Source organism: Marmota flaviventris, chromosome 10, assembly GCF_047511675.1.
Source record: "Marmota flaviventris isolate mMarFla1 chromosome 10, mMarFla1.hap1, whole genome shotgun sequence".
Lineage (NCBI taxonomy): Eukaryota > Metazoa > Chordata > Mammalia > Rodentia > Sciuridae > Marmota > Marmota flaviventris.
Window position 1 is genome coordinate 111,300,385 of NC_092507.1, and position 17,082 is coordinate 111,317,466.

At 32.4% G+C, this 17,082-nt stretch overlaps 1 protein-coding gene across 1 annotated transcript; it reads left to right on the forward strand.

Annotated features, from left to right (window-relative positions):
* Positions 1–5,779: 5,779 nt before the first annotated feature.
* LOC139707413 (zinc finger protein 724-like) lies at positions 5,780–16,014 on the forward strand. The gene is made up of 3 exons (XM_071618646.1): positions 5,780–5,800; positions 14,785–15,109; positions 15,194–16,014. Exons 1-3 carry the CDS (start codon positions 5,780–5,782, stop codon positions 16,012–16,014), a joined length of 1,167 nt encoding a protein of 388 aa, XP_071474747.1.
* Positions 16,015–17,082: the final 1,068 nt, after the last annotated feature.

A 17,082-nucleotide genomic window follows, 5' to 3' on the forward strand; every position in this document is an offset into this window, starting at 1 on the left:
TGTGATGTCTGGGTGACTCTGTCATAGGCACTTTTCCTCTAACATTCAGGGTCTAGATTATTTTAAAAAATGATATGTCTGCAGGACTGGGCATTATGAATCAGAAGAAAGGGGCAGAGTAAAACTAGTCAGAACTAATTGTGAGAACCTGGGTTTCCTGAGGTCACCTTTGTAATCTTTTAACCCTAGTTTAAATTTGATGAAGCTCAATATACTGCCCCTCTGGCCCTAAGAATGGGGTTGACAGTCAGGATTCTACTTTTTGTCCTGTGCCAGATTGGTGACCTCTGCCTGGCCTGAAACCAACTCTGTACTTTCTTGCCTACACCGCTTCAGAGTGGATGTTAAAGACAGGACAATTTTGATTCGTGTAAATAATTAATATTTGGGAGGAGCTATGGTCCAGGGTGTTTTCAGTTTCTCTTTCCTTACCAGGTGGCACCCATTTTTAAGTGCATTTTCCTAATGTGTGGTAAGCATGATTTTCTGAAGTTTCATCTTTTCTCAGCTAATTTACTGTAATATGAAGTATGGTTCCCTGGAACATTTCAAATAACAGGGTTTTAAATCAGCTTTTCCTCTTAGGTTTGGATGGAATTTTAAAAAGTGAGTGTGCGTGTGCATGTGTGTGGTTGTACTTTCACATGAGAGGAACATGTAGTTATAACATGAAATTCTTTGAAAAAGTATTTGTACCTAATTCCAGGTGTGAAGATGCATATTCATAATCTCAGCATTTTAGTAGGATGAAAAAAGAGGATGAATAAATTAAAAATAAAAAATATAAAAGGGAGGGGAATGATGCTCAGGGTGTAGGCAGTCCTGAGTTTAATCCTTGGTATTAAAATTAGAAACAAATCTTTGAACCTTTTGTTGATTTGTCTTTTATAAGAATAGACAGCAAGTTTAGGGCCCCCTTAAGAAACTTTAGAGTGTGATGTCTCTTCAGTATCTGCCATGTCTTTGAGTGGCCATGGTGTAAAAATTACATGAAACTGACCCAAGGTGCCCACAGCTTCCATGTTTGTTGAATTACCTACAGAATACCAACTTGTGTGTAACCCTCCCTTCCTACAGAGCAGCTTGTGGTCAGGGAATGGTGCACCTTGTTGGACTAGCTGGATACTCTAGATGTTACAGGAATATTCTTCATAGGTTTCATCTAAATAGATCAAATATTGGAATATTTGATCTATTTAGATGCTTCTGTAACTTAAAAGAAAGGCAAATATTATTTTTGTCCTCCCTTTCCTTACTCATCTCGGAATAAAATGATTATAAGGTGCCAGAATTTGAAAGGAAAATAAACTGTACCAAGAATTCTGAAAAAAAAAAAAAAAATCCTAGTGTGTTTGTTCAGAAGTCTTCAAAGGAAAACTCACTATATGCTAATTGAAAGACATAATGTAGTGCCTCAAGTTTGGGGTGGTAACCAAATATTTAAGTAAATATGTCTCATTTTGTTTAACATTTCATTACCTATGAAATGTAATTTATCACTAATATTTGAAAGATTTAAAAAAATGTTTCCAAAGAGAAATGATAGAGACAAATTTTAGAGTAAAATTGTATTCAAACTAAGGTCAATTTTTGAGCCTGTAAAATAACATTATTGAAGGTTAAGTTAGATCTTATTTCTATCTGTGGCTATAGTTTTCATTGCTGTGGAGCTATTTCTAGAACATCAGATTGGAAAAATTCAGAGATAGGTAATAAGCAGCTTCTTTTTCTAAATCTATATTGCAATACTTCAAATTCATAAAATATAATATATGGATGCATCTAAAATCTTAGGCTGTCAAGGGCTTGTTTTTAGAAGAAAAAGCAAAAAAAAAGGTGAAAAGCAGGTGAACCAAAGGAGTTTAGAACATTTATATCTTTCTGGGAACATTAGGACATGCCAGTAATAACAACTACCTGGAGGTTGAGGGTGAAAGGTTAAAGTTCAAGATTAGTGTAACAACTTAGTGAGACACTGTCTCAAAAGGAAAAATAAATTAAAAGGCATAGGATATATCTCCGTTGTAGAATGCTCCTGTACCAAAAATATAAATAAATCAAAATTCCAAATGAAGGATCCCTTACCCTGAAGCCAATGAATAAGTATTTTAAGAGTTTTAAGAAAATTGAATATATGTTGGTTTTGGCTGACATGCGATGGCTCAATATTCTAAGGATTTCACATAGAGAAGAAACTTAGGCTTCATTTTTATTTTTTCTTTTACAAATATTTTGTTCTTACTCCTGAATGCAAAAGTGTTCAATTAAATATTTTTGATGAAAAAAAAATGGATATATGCAGAATGAGTAACTGAATCAGCATATTTAAAATAGTGAGGATCTTCTAAATCATAATGGGAAGGGGGCTCTTTACTGCTGTAGCAGAACAGAAAAATTGGAGGTAATATCTTCAAGTTATTTCCTAAAATGGCCTATATAGTGTCCAATTTTTCTCTGACATTTTTTATTTTCTATGCAAGTTTTCAATTGTCAACTTCCTGATTTATATAATTTATAAGAACCTGGTATACATAAGTGTGTTCTTTTTTTTTTCAGAATAAGTAACTTGAGCATGTAGATATTGAGATGTTAAATTATAGAAAATGAATCATAAATATAAATGTTTTTCTATTCTGGGGCTTGAAACTGGTACCTCAGTAAAATTTGAAAGGAGTGAACCTTAACCTTGTGGGATCTGTACTAAATGGTTTCATAAATGAATTATTGGACTACTAGTTGTTGAAATAATGGTTGTTGTGCAAATTTGAGTATTTGGTATCAAAAGCGGTTGCAGAGTCAGGAGTGGTGGCACACACCTCACATCACAGTGGTGTGGAAAAATCGGGTAGAAAGAATAAGTTTGAGTCCAGTCTCAGTAATTTAGAGGCCCTAAGCAACTTTGTGAGCCCAGTTGTCAAAATTAAAAAAAAAAAAAAAAATGAAACTTCTAGAAATGCCTTTCTGGGGTAGAGTGCCCCTGGGTTAAATATCTAAATAATAATAATAATAATAATAATAATAATAATAATAATAATAATACAGAAGAAAGACATCACAGATCAGAACCTTAAACTAACTTCATGTATGTGTTTATTCACTAGTGATAATTGAGACCCTGGAAAAAGTAGTATTTTTATGCTGTCAGGAAGGCATTTAGGGTGCCAGAACCTTTCAGAATTTTTTTGTTAACTGCTGGGTATTCTCTCACTTCCTACTTTGAAATGAGCCAGGTGAGGATACAGTTTCACAGTGAGAGTGGTTATCCAAATCTGGGAATGTTAAACTGATGTGTCAGTTTCCTTATAAACTGAGAGATTAACAGTCTATTCACTTAATTTGCTTTTAAATTTTTTAATAACTTTTTGCCATGTAATTCAAGTTGACCCAAGGACCTAAGTGTTTTGTAATAGTTTGATAGTTAAAATTTTTATTCTATTGTTTTAGAAGTGAGTTGTGATGTTGTGGTCTGAAGAAGTAAAAGTAATGTTTTAAATACAGTACTTGTTTTATGGTATGTGTAAATATGAGAAGATAGACAACTTTGACCATTCAAATAAATATGTGGACTGTTGGATGTTTTCGTGTGTCTTTAGTGATCTCATATGGTCACTGAGGTGACCACTGTTGTATGAGTAAAATTATTACTTATAATTTTGCTATGCATGTCTCAAGTATCATTGCTTTGTTTGTGCTTCTTTTGAATATTCAATAACTAATTGCTACTATTATTCATCCTTTGGGATTATGTTGGATTTTTTTTCCACTTCTTTGCCTCAGTGTTTTACTTCATACATGCTGCTCCCTGGGTTCCATTATCCCAACTTTATCCACCAATTTTGCTGCTTGTAACTAATTATTAGGGCTGGGGATATCCCTTAGTTGGTAGAGTGCTTGCCTTGCATACACAAGGCCCTGGGTTCAATCCCCAGCACCACAAAAAAGTATCTTATTGAATGGATGAGGTCACTACTATATGTGAAAGACACTTCTTTTAACTCTCAGTACATTTTTTATTGAATAAATACTATGTCATTAATCATATAATTTATGTGATATGTATTTAGTCATTTTTATTTCAGGAACCATTGACATTAAGTGATGTGATCATTGATTTTTCTGAAGAGGAATGGAAATGCCTGGACCCTTCTCAGCAGACTTTGTATGGAGATGTGATGTTAGAGATCTGTAGAAACCTACTCTTTATTGGTGAGCCTAAATTTAAGTCAGAATTTCTAATTCAAAACCAAGGATTATTATTTTTTAACTTTGTAGAGTGTCTTATTGCAATTTCTATTCTGCATGAAAAAAGTTTTAGATTCTTATTTTTAGGACAAAGGTTGGCATTTGTTTATGTACAAAAGAAAATGTTGAAGGTTTTTCTTTTTATGTTTAATTTATCTTTTCTAAGTAGTGGTCACAATGTAGAGAATGAAAATGGTTTCAAATTATTTTAGTGTTTTTGTCTGGAAAAAAAATGGAAAATAATTGTGTAGAATCTTTTGGGGTATTTTCTTTTTCTTTTTTCCTAATGAGGACAACATTAAGAAGACTTCTGTAGTTACCAAGAAAATAACAAAATGTGACACATTTCATTTTCCATCAAAAATTTTTGCTTTCTCAAAGTAATCCTTGGTCACCTTTCTGTCCCCAAAGAAATAACCTTGGGATTTGAAGAGAAAAATGACAGTAGACATATCAAAGTGGGTAGAAATCAATGAAGCAAAGAGTACAGATAAAAGGTCCAAATGTCAAAGAGGAATTCACATTTTAAAATGTTAATTGATAAGCTAAAATTCAACAGAAATTAGTTTTTTCAAGCCTAGGTTTGTTTCTATTGCAATCAATAAAGAGCATTCCATGCTCTATATTTACCATGCAATCAATTATTTAAGCTCCTTCTTGTCCTCCAGTGATCTCCCTACACTCAAATTAACAAAGTATTGTAGGAAAGTTAAAAAAAAAAAAAAAAAAAAGACACATAGACAAGAGGAGGAAAAGTGGCGTAATGGCAAAGAGGCCAAGCTGCCAAGCTTTATTTGTATCAATAGGTTAATTTAGGTCATTGGCATCATGACTACATATTGTTCATTTTATTACTAGGCAGGTTAGAAATTTAGCAACATTATGCACTTTATTCCTCAGTTATTTACTAAGTTGCAATGTGCAAACTTAGGAGTTTTGTATAGCTCTCAAGAAATTCCATTGTATAAACTTACTATTATGTAGAGAGTTTCAGGCTCATTGAAACATTGTGCTTGTAAAAAAAGAGGGAGTTCCTTTATTCTCAGGAGCTGTCTTCCAGAGATCATGTTTGAGGCTGATAAGACTCTAGTGCAGAGCCTTTTTGAGCAGAGCATTTTGCCATAGCAGCTTGATATTGCACATGCATTTAATTACATTACTAGTTCCTAGGGAAAATTCCAGGGCATTCTAAGTGTGGGAAACAGAGTGCCTGTTATCCCTGGCCTAGGAATTTGCTCACCAGAGGAATGATTCTCTGTATATTTCCGCAGTCAGAATCCCTACAAAATATTCCACAATGCCTGTGAGGATATGCATAACCTGGCACTTATTTGTATTCAGGGGCTCCCTTGAAAATCTGCTAATTTCCAAATACCTCTAAGTAAAACCATAATATATTAATATTATAGAAGAGTTTTTTTAAATATAATTTAAATATTTATTCATTCAAAATTTTCTCATCAGAGCTTTATATGAATGCTTATACTGGACATTCTGTGAATTTATTCTGCTATGTAATGAATACCAGTAATTCACAATGCCTGCTCCTAGTGGTTATGTAAGTATAGCTGATCAATGTGGTTTAAAGAAGAATTTTCAGGGCTTAGACTATAGTTTAGTGGCAGAGGGCTTGCCTCACACATGTGAGGTACTGTGTTTGATCCTTAGCATACATAAAAATAAGCGGATAAAATAAATGCATTCTGCCCACCTATAACTACAAAATAATTAAAAGAAAGATTTCTATTGTAATACAATTATTCAGAATTTTGTGGGTTACATTACTCTAATTCTTGTGTCTTTTTTGAGTTTCACTCTTTAGACAGCTTCAGTGTTTTCATTATTTTTCTCACATCAGTGATATTGTTTTTATTTTTATATCTATATGTTATGATTAAATAGAAATTATCATAATTTGTCACTTTAGAAAAACATTAGGTGAAATTAGACTGCACTTGAACCATGTGCCAATTTTCAATCAAGTTTTCTATACTTTTACTTACATGTATAAATATTACCCCTGTTTTATTTATGATTTATATATAGTGCCTTGATTGTTTACCCTGTTCTTGTGCTTCTTCATGTAATATATCTAAATTTTGTTATGTATATATACACACTGCAGATTGAACTCAGAGTTTATATATAGTTATATACATGTATATATACTGCAAATTGAACTCAGAGGTTCTTATAATATTTACCTTCATCATCACCCCCTTTTGACTTTTAGTTTAAAATAGACTCTTGCTAAGTGGCTAAAGCTAAAATTTTATTTCCATGCCTCAGCCTTCCAAGTAGCTAGAATTAGTGGCATATTCATCATCTCTCTCTATATAAATCTGTTCTTTTGTCTAGGAGTAAGATTTTAGCTTTTTAAAGGTACCATAAAGATTTTTACAATTCTTTTAACTTTTATATATTTGTCAAATGTGTAATTGTGATCAAAACTGTGTAACTTTCCTGAATTTACTGTCTTATAGATTTTAAATTTACTGGTCAGTAGTGTTCTTTCAAATTTTTTTGTAACATTTTTTCTAGAAAGTTTGGATCAACTACAAAGTAAGTTCATTTTTCATCCAAACAAGTGCTCCTTTGTCACACTTTTTCATCCCTGATGCTATTCCTTTTGGTCTGTATATTTGGCTATAGTAGATATGTTTCATAAGTATTTTTTTTTTTGTCAATTACTATTTCACTTAACACACTATACTAAAAGTTGACCATTGTAAATATTATATAATTTCCTATCTTTCAAAAGTTTGAAAACTTTTCATAGTTCATTCCAAATTGCCTTCATGTAATTATGTGAAATGATATTCGATTGGCTTGCTACATTGGTCTCTATTGAATGTTGTTTTAATGAGAATAGATCTGTAAATATATTTTAATTTTACCATCAAGTTGAGGGTTAATTGATGTACTTTCAGTTTTCTTACTCGGGGCTTTCTCAATTACCCTCAAGATATATTGAATATTGTAACTTTTATTATTTTTATATCAGGAAGGAGTTTATAAAAAATTTTAATATGTGTAGTTATTGATGCACCCAGGATATTCCACAGAATTGTTCAAATAACTTATTTGTTTATACAAAAGTAATATTGATTATTTGGTATTACATGGACTGCTTAGATTATTTGGGGTGCTATAGGATTTTTTTTTCTTTTTCTTTCTTTCTTTCTTTTTTTTTTAGCAGAGGTTCTTTACAATTAAGCCACATCAACAACACTTTTTTGGGAAGGGTACTGGGGATTGATCTCAGGGGCACTTGGTCTGTGAGCTACATCCCAAGCCCCATTTTTTATTTTATTTAGAAATATGGTCTCCTTGATTTGCTTAGCACCTTTCTTTTGATGAAGCTGGCTTTGAACTCAAAATCTTGCTGTCAGACTCCCAAGCTGCTTGAAATACAGATGTGTGTTACCATGCCTGGCTGGCAGCTGTTTTTATATTTCTTTATGTGAAGGTGTCTATCTAAGTTGCTTAGGGCCTTGTTTAATCACTGAATTTGGCTTTAAACTCATATTCATAAATTTTGACAATCACTTTCACTTTTGTTTTGGAACTTATTGTGTTATGTTAGAAAGCAACTTCAATATTTTAATATCTTTAACATTTGTTTTGTGCTCTTAACCTGATCTCTTTGGAATAATATTCCATACACTATAGAGAAGATTGCCTCTGTAAACATAATTAGTTTTTAATGCTTTTTGAAGTTTTGTTTTTTTTTTTTTAATTCCCTGGGTACTAATGCAATGCTATTTTTTTTTTCTTTGCATTAATTGGGAATTGATGTTTCCTACTATAGCTTTCTTGCTTTCTATGATGTTGAATATTTAGTGTGTGTGTGTGTTACAAATATTCACTATGATTGTATTCCCAGGATTGGTCATATTTATCTTTATATAATAATCTACTTTGTCTCTTATTTATATAGTATTATAATCTTTGCAATTTTGAATGTAATATTTGTTGTATCTTTTTGATTTAGTCTTTTTGTGACCTTATATCTAAAGACAATCTTCTGTAGATTTACATCTGAAATAGTTAACATATTTTTAGGTTTAATCTTGTTAGTCACATTGTGTTCTGATTAGGTTTTTTCAAAATAGTTTATTTGTACTTAAGTTACTGATGAGGAAGAACTTACTTCTGTAGTTTTCAAGTTTTGTTTATGTCTTATAATTTTTTCTACTATTAAAAAACTGCCTTAATTTGTAGTTCATAAATTTTTATAGTGATATTTCATTTTTTTCCTATTTTTTTTACCTTTGATGTTTATTTTGTCATTATTTGGAATTACATAAAAGTATTTAAAAACAGTAGAATAAATCGGAAATAACATTCTTATGTTCTTATGTGAATACACAACCAGTGTAACTCCACAAAATTTACCACCACAAAAATAGGTAGTTATACTTTATGAATGTATAATATATGAAGATATGTTCTACTATAGAAGAAATTTTAAAAGTTTCTTAGTTTGCACTATGTTTCAAACTGAATTAACTTTGGTTTTCTAAGATAATCAGTGTCTTTACATGTGTTGCCATGATTTATTATTGATTTCACACCTGCTTTTCTAACTTATGCTGATTAACAAAGAATTATGATAATTTTTATGCTTTAGTTTTCCAAACTCTATAGTAGAATCAAATGTTTTATGTACAACAATGAAAGTAAAATAAAATATATATTTGTATATGTATATATATATATTTTTCACATAAGCTTTCAAATTTTTTATCATTGCTGTTGTGCAGATTTATTTTATTGGAAAGATTTCATTGATTATTTCTCTTAGAGCAGGCCAAGAAGTAAAGTCATTTTTGAATATGTATATATCTAAAGCCTGTATTTTTCTTAAAGTTTAAAAAATGGTATTGGTGGATAAAGTATTCTAGGTTCATATTTTCTTTTTCTTTCAACATACATACCTTTATGCTCCAATTCTTTTCAGGAAGCCTTCTGCAAAGAAATCAATGGATAACCATAAAACAATATCATTATAATTAAAATTTCTCTTTTTCTTAGTCATATCACAATTTTTTCTTGAAGAGTTTCAAAAGTTTGATTATAAATTTATTAACTTGTGTTATTGACTGATTGATTGATACTGGGGATTTAACTCAGGGACACTCAATCATTGAGCCACATCACCAGCCTATTTTGTATTTTGTTTAGAGACAGGGTCTCACTGAGGTGCTTCATGCATCACCATTGCTGAGTCTGTCTTTGAAGTCGTAATTCTCCTGACTTAGCCTCCCCAAATGCTGGGATTACAGTCATACACTACATTATCCAGCCCTACCTGTGTCTTTTAATTAATTCTAGCCTTTAATATATTCTTCAAATTTCTAATGTATGAGACTGTGTGTGTGTGTGTGTGTGTGTGTGAAATGTGTGTGTGTGGTGCCAGGAATTAAGCCCTACCTTTTGCATGTGAAGTAAACATTCTACCATCTGAGCTGTGTCCCCAGCCTGTGGCATTGTTTTATAAAAAATATTTTTAGTATATAATTTCTGCTTTTTCTGTTGCTATATTTTTTCTGAATTTCTTTCAGTTTTCTACATTGTTATTTATTTTATTAAATATCTTTCAAGTAGTTATTTGGCATTGCTTAGTTATTTAACAGCATCAACTTTTTAACTCTCAATTACTAGTGTTATATTCTTTGTTTGCTTGAGTTGATAATACCCTTTATTATAAGAGCTATTATTTTCATTGAAATTTTTATATTTAAAATCTACATCATTAAAGTCATTTTGGAAAATATTTGTAAGTTACAAAGGAAACAAAAATAGGTCATGTGCAATGATATGTCAATGTAATTCCGTATAACTGGGAAGCCGAGGCAGTGGAATGCCAGTTGAAATAAATTTCAGCATCTTTGTGATAAAGTGTCTCAAAAAAAGCATAAATATAGAAGTGTCTTGGATATATTTTAGTGATAGAATACTCCTGTGTTCAATCTTAAGAAACAAAACCCAAAGAGATAACAAATAAGTAAGAGATATTCATTTCCTGCAACATTTGTGTCACAGGTGGAGTCTGAGTATTTTGAAGTGAAGGGCTGTGATTTGATATTGTTGTGGTAATAGTAGTCAGTTTGAATGTTGTCCTCATCTGTGGTGCTATAAATTTTTAAGATGATTTTCAAAGTTTTCACAACTTTTGTCAGTGTATTCTAGTAAACTCTGTATAGTTCTTGAGTAAAAGTGGCTTTGAATTATACTGTTCTCTAACTATCCCCCCAACTTTATAAAATTTTATATATTTGCAGAGTATATTCATCATAGTGTAGTAAGCGGAATAACTTGCTATTTTAATTTTTTTTCAGGTATGACTTCTAATCAAAACCAAGAATTTTCAGGAGAGCAAGAAATAAAATGTTTTTTGCAAAACTTGATAAAGAGAAGGTATGTATAACAAGACAGGTAATGCTTAATTTTAAGTAAGGAATAGAAATTGAAAGAGAAGGAAATTATAAAAATTCTTTAAATGAAGAAAAAAACATGAAAATTATTTATACAGAAAATTACACAAAATTACACAAAAATGCCCCAAATTTATTTATCCAAGCATTCATCAGGTTATATTATTATAAACATCTCAAAAGATTGACTGCTCAAATGTGCCAGTCACTTTTTATTTTTTTTTAAACTTTTAATTACATTATTGTAATCGTAAACTTTTTACTACTTTGTATTCTGTGTAAAAAAAAAATTACAATTCAAAATATTTTCAAATTAAAAAACTTATCAAATTACATATATATGTGATATTTGCAAGCCATTATGAAGCTGCACCTTAACAATATCTTCAGGAAAATAAGATTCAACCAGTTTGCTCAGCTTTAGAAATAGGCAAGTTTTTTAAATTTAATTTTATTTTTTTTATTAGCTACACATGGCATTACAATGATCTTGGCAATTCATATATTTGAATCATTGGGGTATAATTTCTCATTTTTCTAATCGTACAGATTGCAGAATCACACTGGTCATAGAATCACCTATATACCTACAGCAATCATCAGGTCTATTCTATTCTGCTGCCTTTCCTATCCCCCCTACTCCTCCCCTCCCCTCCCATCGTTTCTCTCTATCTAATCTAATGTGCCACACTTTTTTTTCTTTTTCTCATCACAACATCATACATGTATTCTGTATAACGATGAGGTTCTTCTTCCATCTTCAGTGCAACTCCCCCACTCCCTCTTTTTCCCTCCCACCTCTCTTCCCTATTTAGTGGTAGTCTTCTTCTCATGTTCTTCCTCCCTATCCCATTTTGAGTCACCCCCCTTATATCATAGAAGACATTCGGCATTTGTTTTTCTAGGGATTGGCTAACTTTACTTAGCATAATCTGCTCTAATGCCATCCATTTCCCTGCAAATGCCATGATCTTGTTATATTTTAGTGCTGAGTAATATTCCATTGTGTATAAATGCCACATTTTTAATCCATTCATCTATTGAAGGGCATTTAGGTTGGTTCCACATTCTAACTATTGTGAATTGTGCTCTATAAACATTGATGTTGCTGTGTCCCTGTAGTATGCTCTTTATAGGTCTTTTGGGTATAGTCTGAGAAGGGGAATAGCTGGGTCAAATGGTGGCTCCATTCCCAGCTTTCCAAGAAATCTCCATACTGCTTTCCAAATTGGCTGCACCAATTTGCAGTCCCACCAGCAATGTATGAGTGTACCTATTTCCCCGCATCCTCACCAGCACTTATTGTTGTTTGACTTCATAATGGCTGCCATTCTTATTGGAGTGAGATGGTATCTTAGAGTAGTTTTAATTTGTATTTCTCTGATTGATAGAGATGGTGAGCATTTTTTCATGTATTTGTTGATTGATTGTATATCCTCTTCTGAGTAGTGTCTGTTCAAGTCCTTGGCCCACTTGTTGATTGGGTTATCTACTTTTTTGTTGTTTAACTTTTTCAGTTCTTTGTATACTCTAGAGATTAGAGCTCTATCTGATATTTGAGGGGTAAAAATTTGTTCCCAGGATGTAGGCTCCCTATTCACTTCACATATTATTTCTTTTGCTGAGAAAAAACTTTTTAGTTTGGGTTCGTTCCATTTGTTGATTCTTGGTTTTAAGCCTTGTGCTATAGGTGTCTTATTAAGGAATTTGGGGCCTGCCCCCATGGGATGAAGATTAGGGTCAACTTTATCTTCTATTAGATGCAGAGTCTCTGGTTTGATTCCTAGCTCCTTGATCCATTGTGAGTTGACTTTTGTGCATGGTGAGAGAAAGGGTTTCAATTTCATTTTGTTGCATATGGATTTCCAGTTCTCCCAGCACCATTTGTTGAAGATGCTATTCTTTCTCCATTGCATGTTTTTAGCACCTTTGTCAAATACAAGGTAGTTGTAATTTTGTGGATTTGTCTCTGTGTCCTCTATTCTGTACCATTGAACTACCAGCCTGTTTTCCTGCCAATACCATGATGTTTTTGTTACTATTGCTCTATAGTATAGTTTAAAATCTGGAATTGCGATACCACCAGTTTCACTCTTCCTGCTTAGAATTACTTTAGCTATTCTGGGTCTTTTATTTTTCCAGATGAATTTCATGATTGCTTTTTCTATTTCTGCAAGGAATGTCATTGGGATTTTGATGGGAATTGCATTGAATCTGTAAAGTGCTTTTGGTAATATGGCCATTTTAATAATATTAATTCTACCAATCCATGAGCAAGGTAAATCCTTCCATCTTCTAAGGTCTTATTCTATTTCTTTCTTCAGGGATCTGTAGTTTTCATTGTATAGACCTTTCACCTCTTTTGTTAGGTTGATTCCCAGGTTTTTTTTTTTGTTTGTTTGTTTGTTTTTTGAGGATATTGTGAATGGAGTAGTTGTCCTTATTTCCATTTCAGAGAATTTGTCACTGATATACAGGAATGCCTTTGATTTATTGGTATTGATTTTATATCCTGCCACTTTGCTGAATTCATTTACTAGTTCTAGAAGTTTCTTGGTTGAACTTTTTGGGTCCGCTAGGGATCATGTCATCGGCAAATAGTGCTAATTTAAGTTCTTCTTTTCCTATATTTATGCCTTTAATTTCTTTTGTCTGTCTAATTGTTCTGGCTAGTGTTTCAAGAACTATGTTGAATAGAAGTGGTGAGAGAGGGCATGCCTGTCTCATTCCGTATTTTAAAGGGAATACCTTCAATTTTTCTCCATTTAGAATGATGCTGGCCTGAGGCTTAGCATATATAGCTTTTACCATGTTGAGGTAATTTCCTGTTATCCCTAATTTTTCTAGTGTTTTGAACATAAAGGGATGCTGTATTTAGAAATAGGCATTTTAATGAAAAAAAATCAATACAGTAATAAAATGCTTAAAAATCAATTATGTTTTAAAACTTTCAATAATCTCTACATGAGTGCACATTAGATAAATGTCTACAGATCGATAATATAAAATTGCAGTATTCTAATCTGTCTTTATTATGAAGTAATAAGGACTTGATTTTCTATACAATATAGACAAATTGTCTTATCATTTAAGGCATAGCAGATGTAGATACTTGGAGAGACCTCTATATTTGTGATAAATCTTTCAATATCTATAGACATGTTTCTACCCTAGGTAATTTGCAGTACATTTGTTTTTGGTGTAATACAATATTAATTCTGTAAAACTCATTAAAATTTACTTCTTATTTAAATCCTAGAAAACACCCATATGATCATTTTAAAGAGCTTTACAGTGGTAAAAGTGAGAAAGATTTTAACCCATGCCCCAAATTTATTTATCCAAGCATTCATAACCAAAAAACAAATTACAGATACAAGGTATGTGAAAGCAGTTTTAGTAAAGCTGCAAGCATTCCTGAACACCAGAGAATTAATATTGGAGGGAATCCCTACAAGTTACAAAAATATGTAAAAGCATTTAAAGATTCCTCAATTGTATATCAGAGCAGTGATAAAGCCTCCATAAGTAAAGGATGTAGAAAACATTTTACTCAAAATTTATCTATTACTAAAATCCACAGGCTTTACAGTGAAGATAAACCTTACAAATATAAGAAATGGGAAAATGTCTTTAAGTGTTGTTCAAGCATTTTTAAAAACTACAGTAATCATAGTGTAGAGAAAATCTGGAAATATAAGGAATGTGGCAAAGCTTTTAATCAAAAATCATACCTTAGTGGCTGGGGATGTGGCTCAAGTGGTAACACGCTCACCTGGCATGCGCTGCATGCTGGGTTTGATCGTCAGCACCACATAAAATAAAATAAAGGTGTTGTGTCCCCCGAAAACTGAAAAATAAATATTAAAAAAATATTCTCTCTCTCTCTCTCTCTCTCTCTCTCTCTCTCTCTCTCTCTCTCTCTCTCTCTCTCTCTCTCTCTCTCTCTCTCTCTCTCTCTCTCTCAAAAAAAAAAAAATCATACCTTAGTATACAACAGAAAATTCATACTGGAGAAAAGCCATACCAATGTAAAGAATGTGGAAAAGCTTTTAATCAAAGATCAAGCCTTACTCAACACCAGAGAATTCATACTGGGGAGAAACCATACAAATGTAAAGAATGTGCCAAAGCTTTTAATAAAAAATCACACCTTATTCAACACCAGATAATTCATACTGCAGAGAAACCTTACAAATGTAAAGAATGTGACAAAGCTTTTAATCAAAAATCACGCCTTACTCAACATCAGAAAATTCATAATGGAGAAAACCCATACAAATGTAAAATATGTGGCAAAGCTTTTAGTGGAAACTCAGGACTTATTATTCACCAGCTAATCCATACTGGTGAAAAGCCATACAAATGTAAAGAATGTGGCAAAGCTTTTAATCAAAAATCATACCTTACTCAACACCAGAGAATTCATGCTGGGGAGAAACCATACAAATGTAAACAATGTGGAAAAGCCTTTAATCAAAAATCAAACCTTAGTAAACACCAGAAAATACATACTGGGGAGAAGCCATACAAATGTAAAGAATGTGACAAAGCTTTTAATCAAAAGTCAAGCCTTACTCAACACCAGATAATTCATAATGGAGAAAAGCCATACAATTGTAAAGAATGTGGCAAAGCATTTAATCAAAAATCAAATCTTAGTAAACACCAGAAAATTCATACTGGGGAGAAGCCATACAAATGTAAAGAATGTGGTAAAGCTTTTAATCAAAATTCATATCTTACTAAACACCAAAGTATTCATACTGGAGAAAAGCCATACAAATGTAAAGAATGTAGCAAAACTTTTAATCGAAGATTATACTTTATACAACACCAGAGAATTCATACTAGGGAGAAACCATACAAATGTAAAGAATGTGGCAAAGCTTTTAATCAAAAATCACACCTTACTCAACACCAGAGAATTCATACTGGGGAGAAACCATACAAATGTAAAGAATGTGGCAAAGCTTTTAATCAAAATTCATGCCTTACTCAACACCAGATAATTCATACTGGAGAGAAGCCATACAAATGTAAAGAATGTGGCAAAGCTTTTAATCAAAAATCAAACCTTACTCAACACCAGAAAATTCATACTGGGGAGAAGTCATACAAATGTAAAGAATGTGGCAAAGCTTTTAATAAAAATGCATACCTAAAACACCAGATAATTCATACTGGAGAAAAGCCATACAGATGTAAAGAATGTGGCAAAGCTTTTAATCAAAAATCAAACCTTACTAAACACCAGATAATTCATACTGGAGAAAAGCCATACAAATGTAAAGAATGTGGCAAAGCTTTTAATGAAAAAATCAAGCCTTAGTAAACATCAGACAATTCATACTGGGGAGAAACCATATAAATGTCAGTAATGTGGCAAAGCTTTTAATTGAAGATCATTCCTTAGTGAACCCCAGAGACTTCAGATGGTAGAAAAGCCATACAAAGGCAAATACTGTGGCAAAGCTTTTAATCAAAGATCATGCCTTATTCAACAACAGAGAATTAATACTGGGGAAAAGTTATACAAGTGTAAAGAATATGGCAAAGCTTTTTATCAAAGATCACACATTTCTCAACACAAAAGAATTCATAGTGTGGAGAAACCACACAAATGCAAAGAATGTGGCAAAGCTATTTCAATTAGAAAAAGTCTCATTGTTCACCAAAAAATTCATACTAGATAAGAGCCATATAAATGTAAGGAATGTGGCAAAGTGTTAAGTATGCTTCAAGTGTTACCACGCAACAGATGATTCATATTTCAAACCATCCTCACACACCTATAGACTGTAAAAGTCATTTTTTGTGGGATCACACCTTATTGGTCACCAGAAACTTCAGACTGGAAAGAAAAATTACAGTTGCCCGGAGATAGTTTTGAAGAGCTGACTGCATGAAACCCCACACTGGCCCAACCAGCCATGACCCAGGAGCCCATGGAAGTGAGCAGGGAGCACAGTTGGAACCTTGGCCCTCTTTCCTCCTGTGAACCTCTCCAGGTTCACTTGCCCCTTCCTCAATCACTCTGTATTGACTGAATTAAAATAATCTTTTTTTCAAAAGCTATGTTCGAACTTAAAGGCCACTTTTGTACCAAACCAACACATTAATAAAACTATCCTATGACTAAAGTCTATGATCACATCAAAGTTTTTTTCCATAACCTCAGATGGATAGGATGGTCGTTTGTCAATATTTATTTATAAAATATATTTATTTATTTTTGTACTACACCAGGGATTGAATTCAGGGGCACTCAACCACTAAGCCACATCACAGCCTTATTGTATTTCTTTAGAGACACAATTTTAATGAGTTGCCTAGGGCCTCACTTTTGTTAAGGCTGGATTTGAACTTGTGATTCTCCTGCATCAGCCTCCCGAGCTAT

Bases quoted from the DNA above. Each gene is read 5' to 3' on its own strand.
- LOC139707413 (XM_071618646.1), top strand. From the start codon at position 5,780: ATGCCTGCTCCTAGTGGTTAT. The intron at 5,801-14,784 runs GTAAGTATAGCT...CATACTGGGGAG, and splicing joins TGCCTGCTCCTAGTGGTTAT to AAACCATACAAATGTAAAGA. The intron at 15,110-15,193 runs ATGCTGGGGAGA...ACCAGAAAATAC, and splicing joins TACTCAACACCAGAGAATTC to ATACTGGGGAGAAGCCATAC.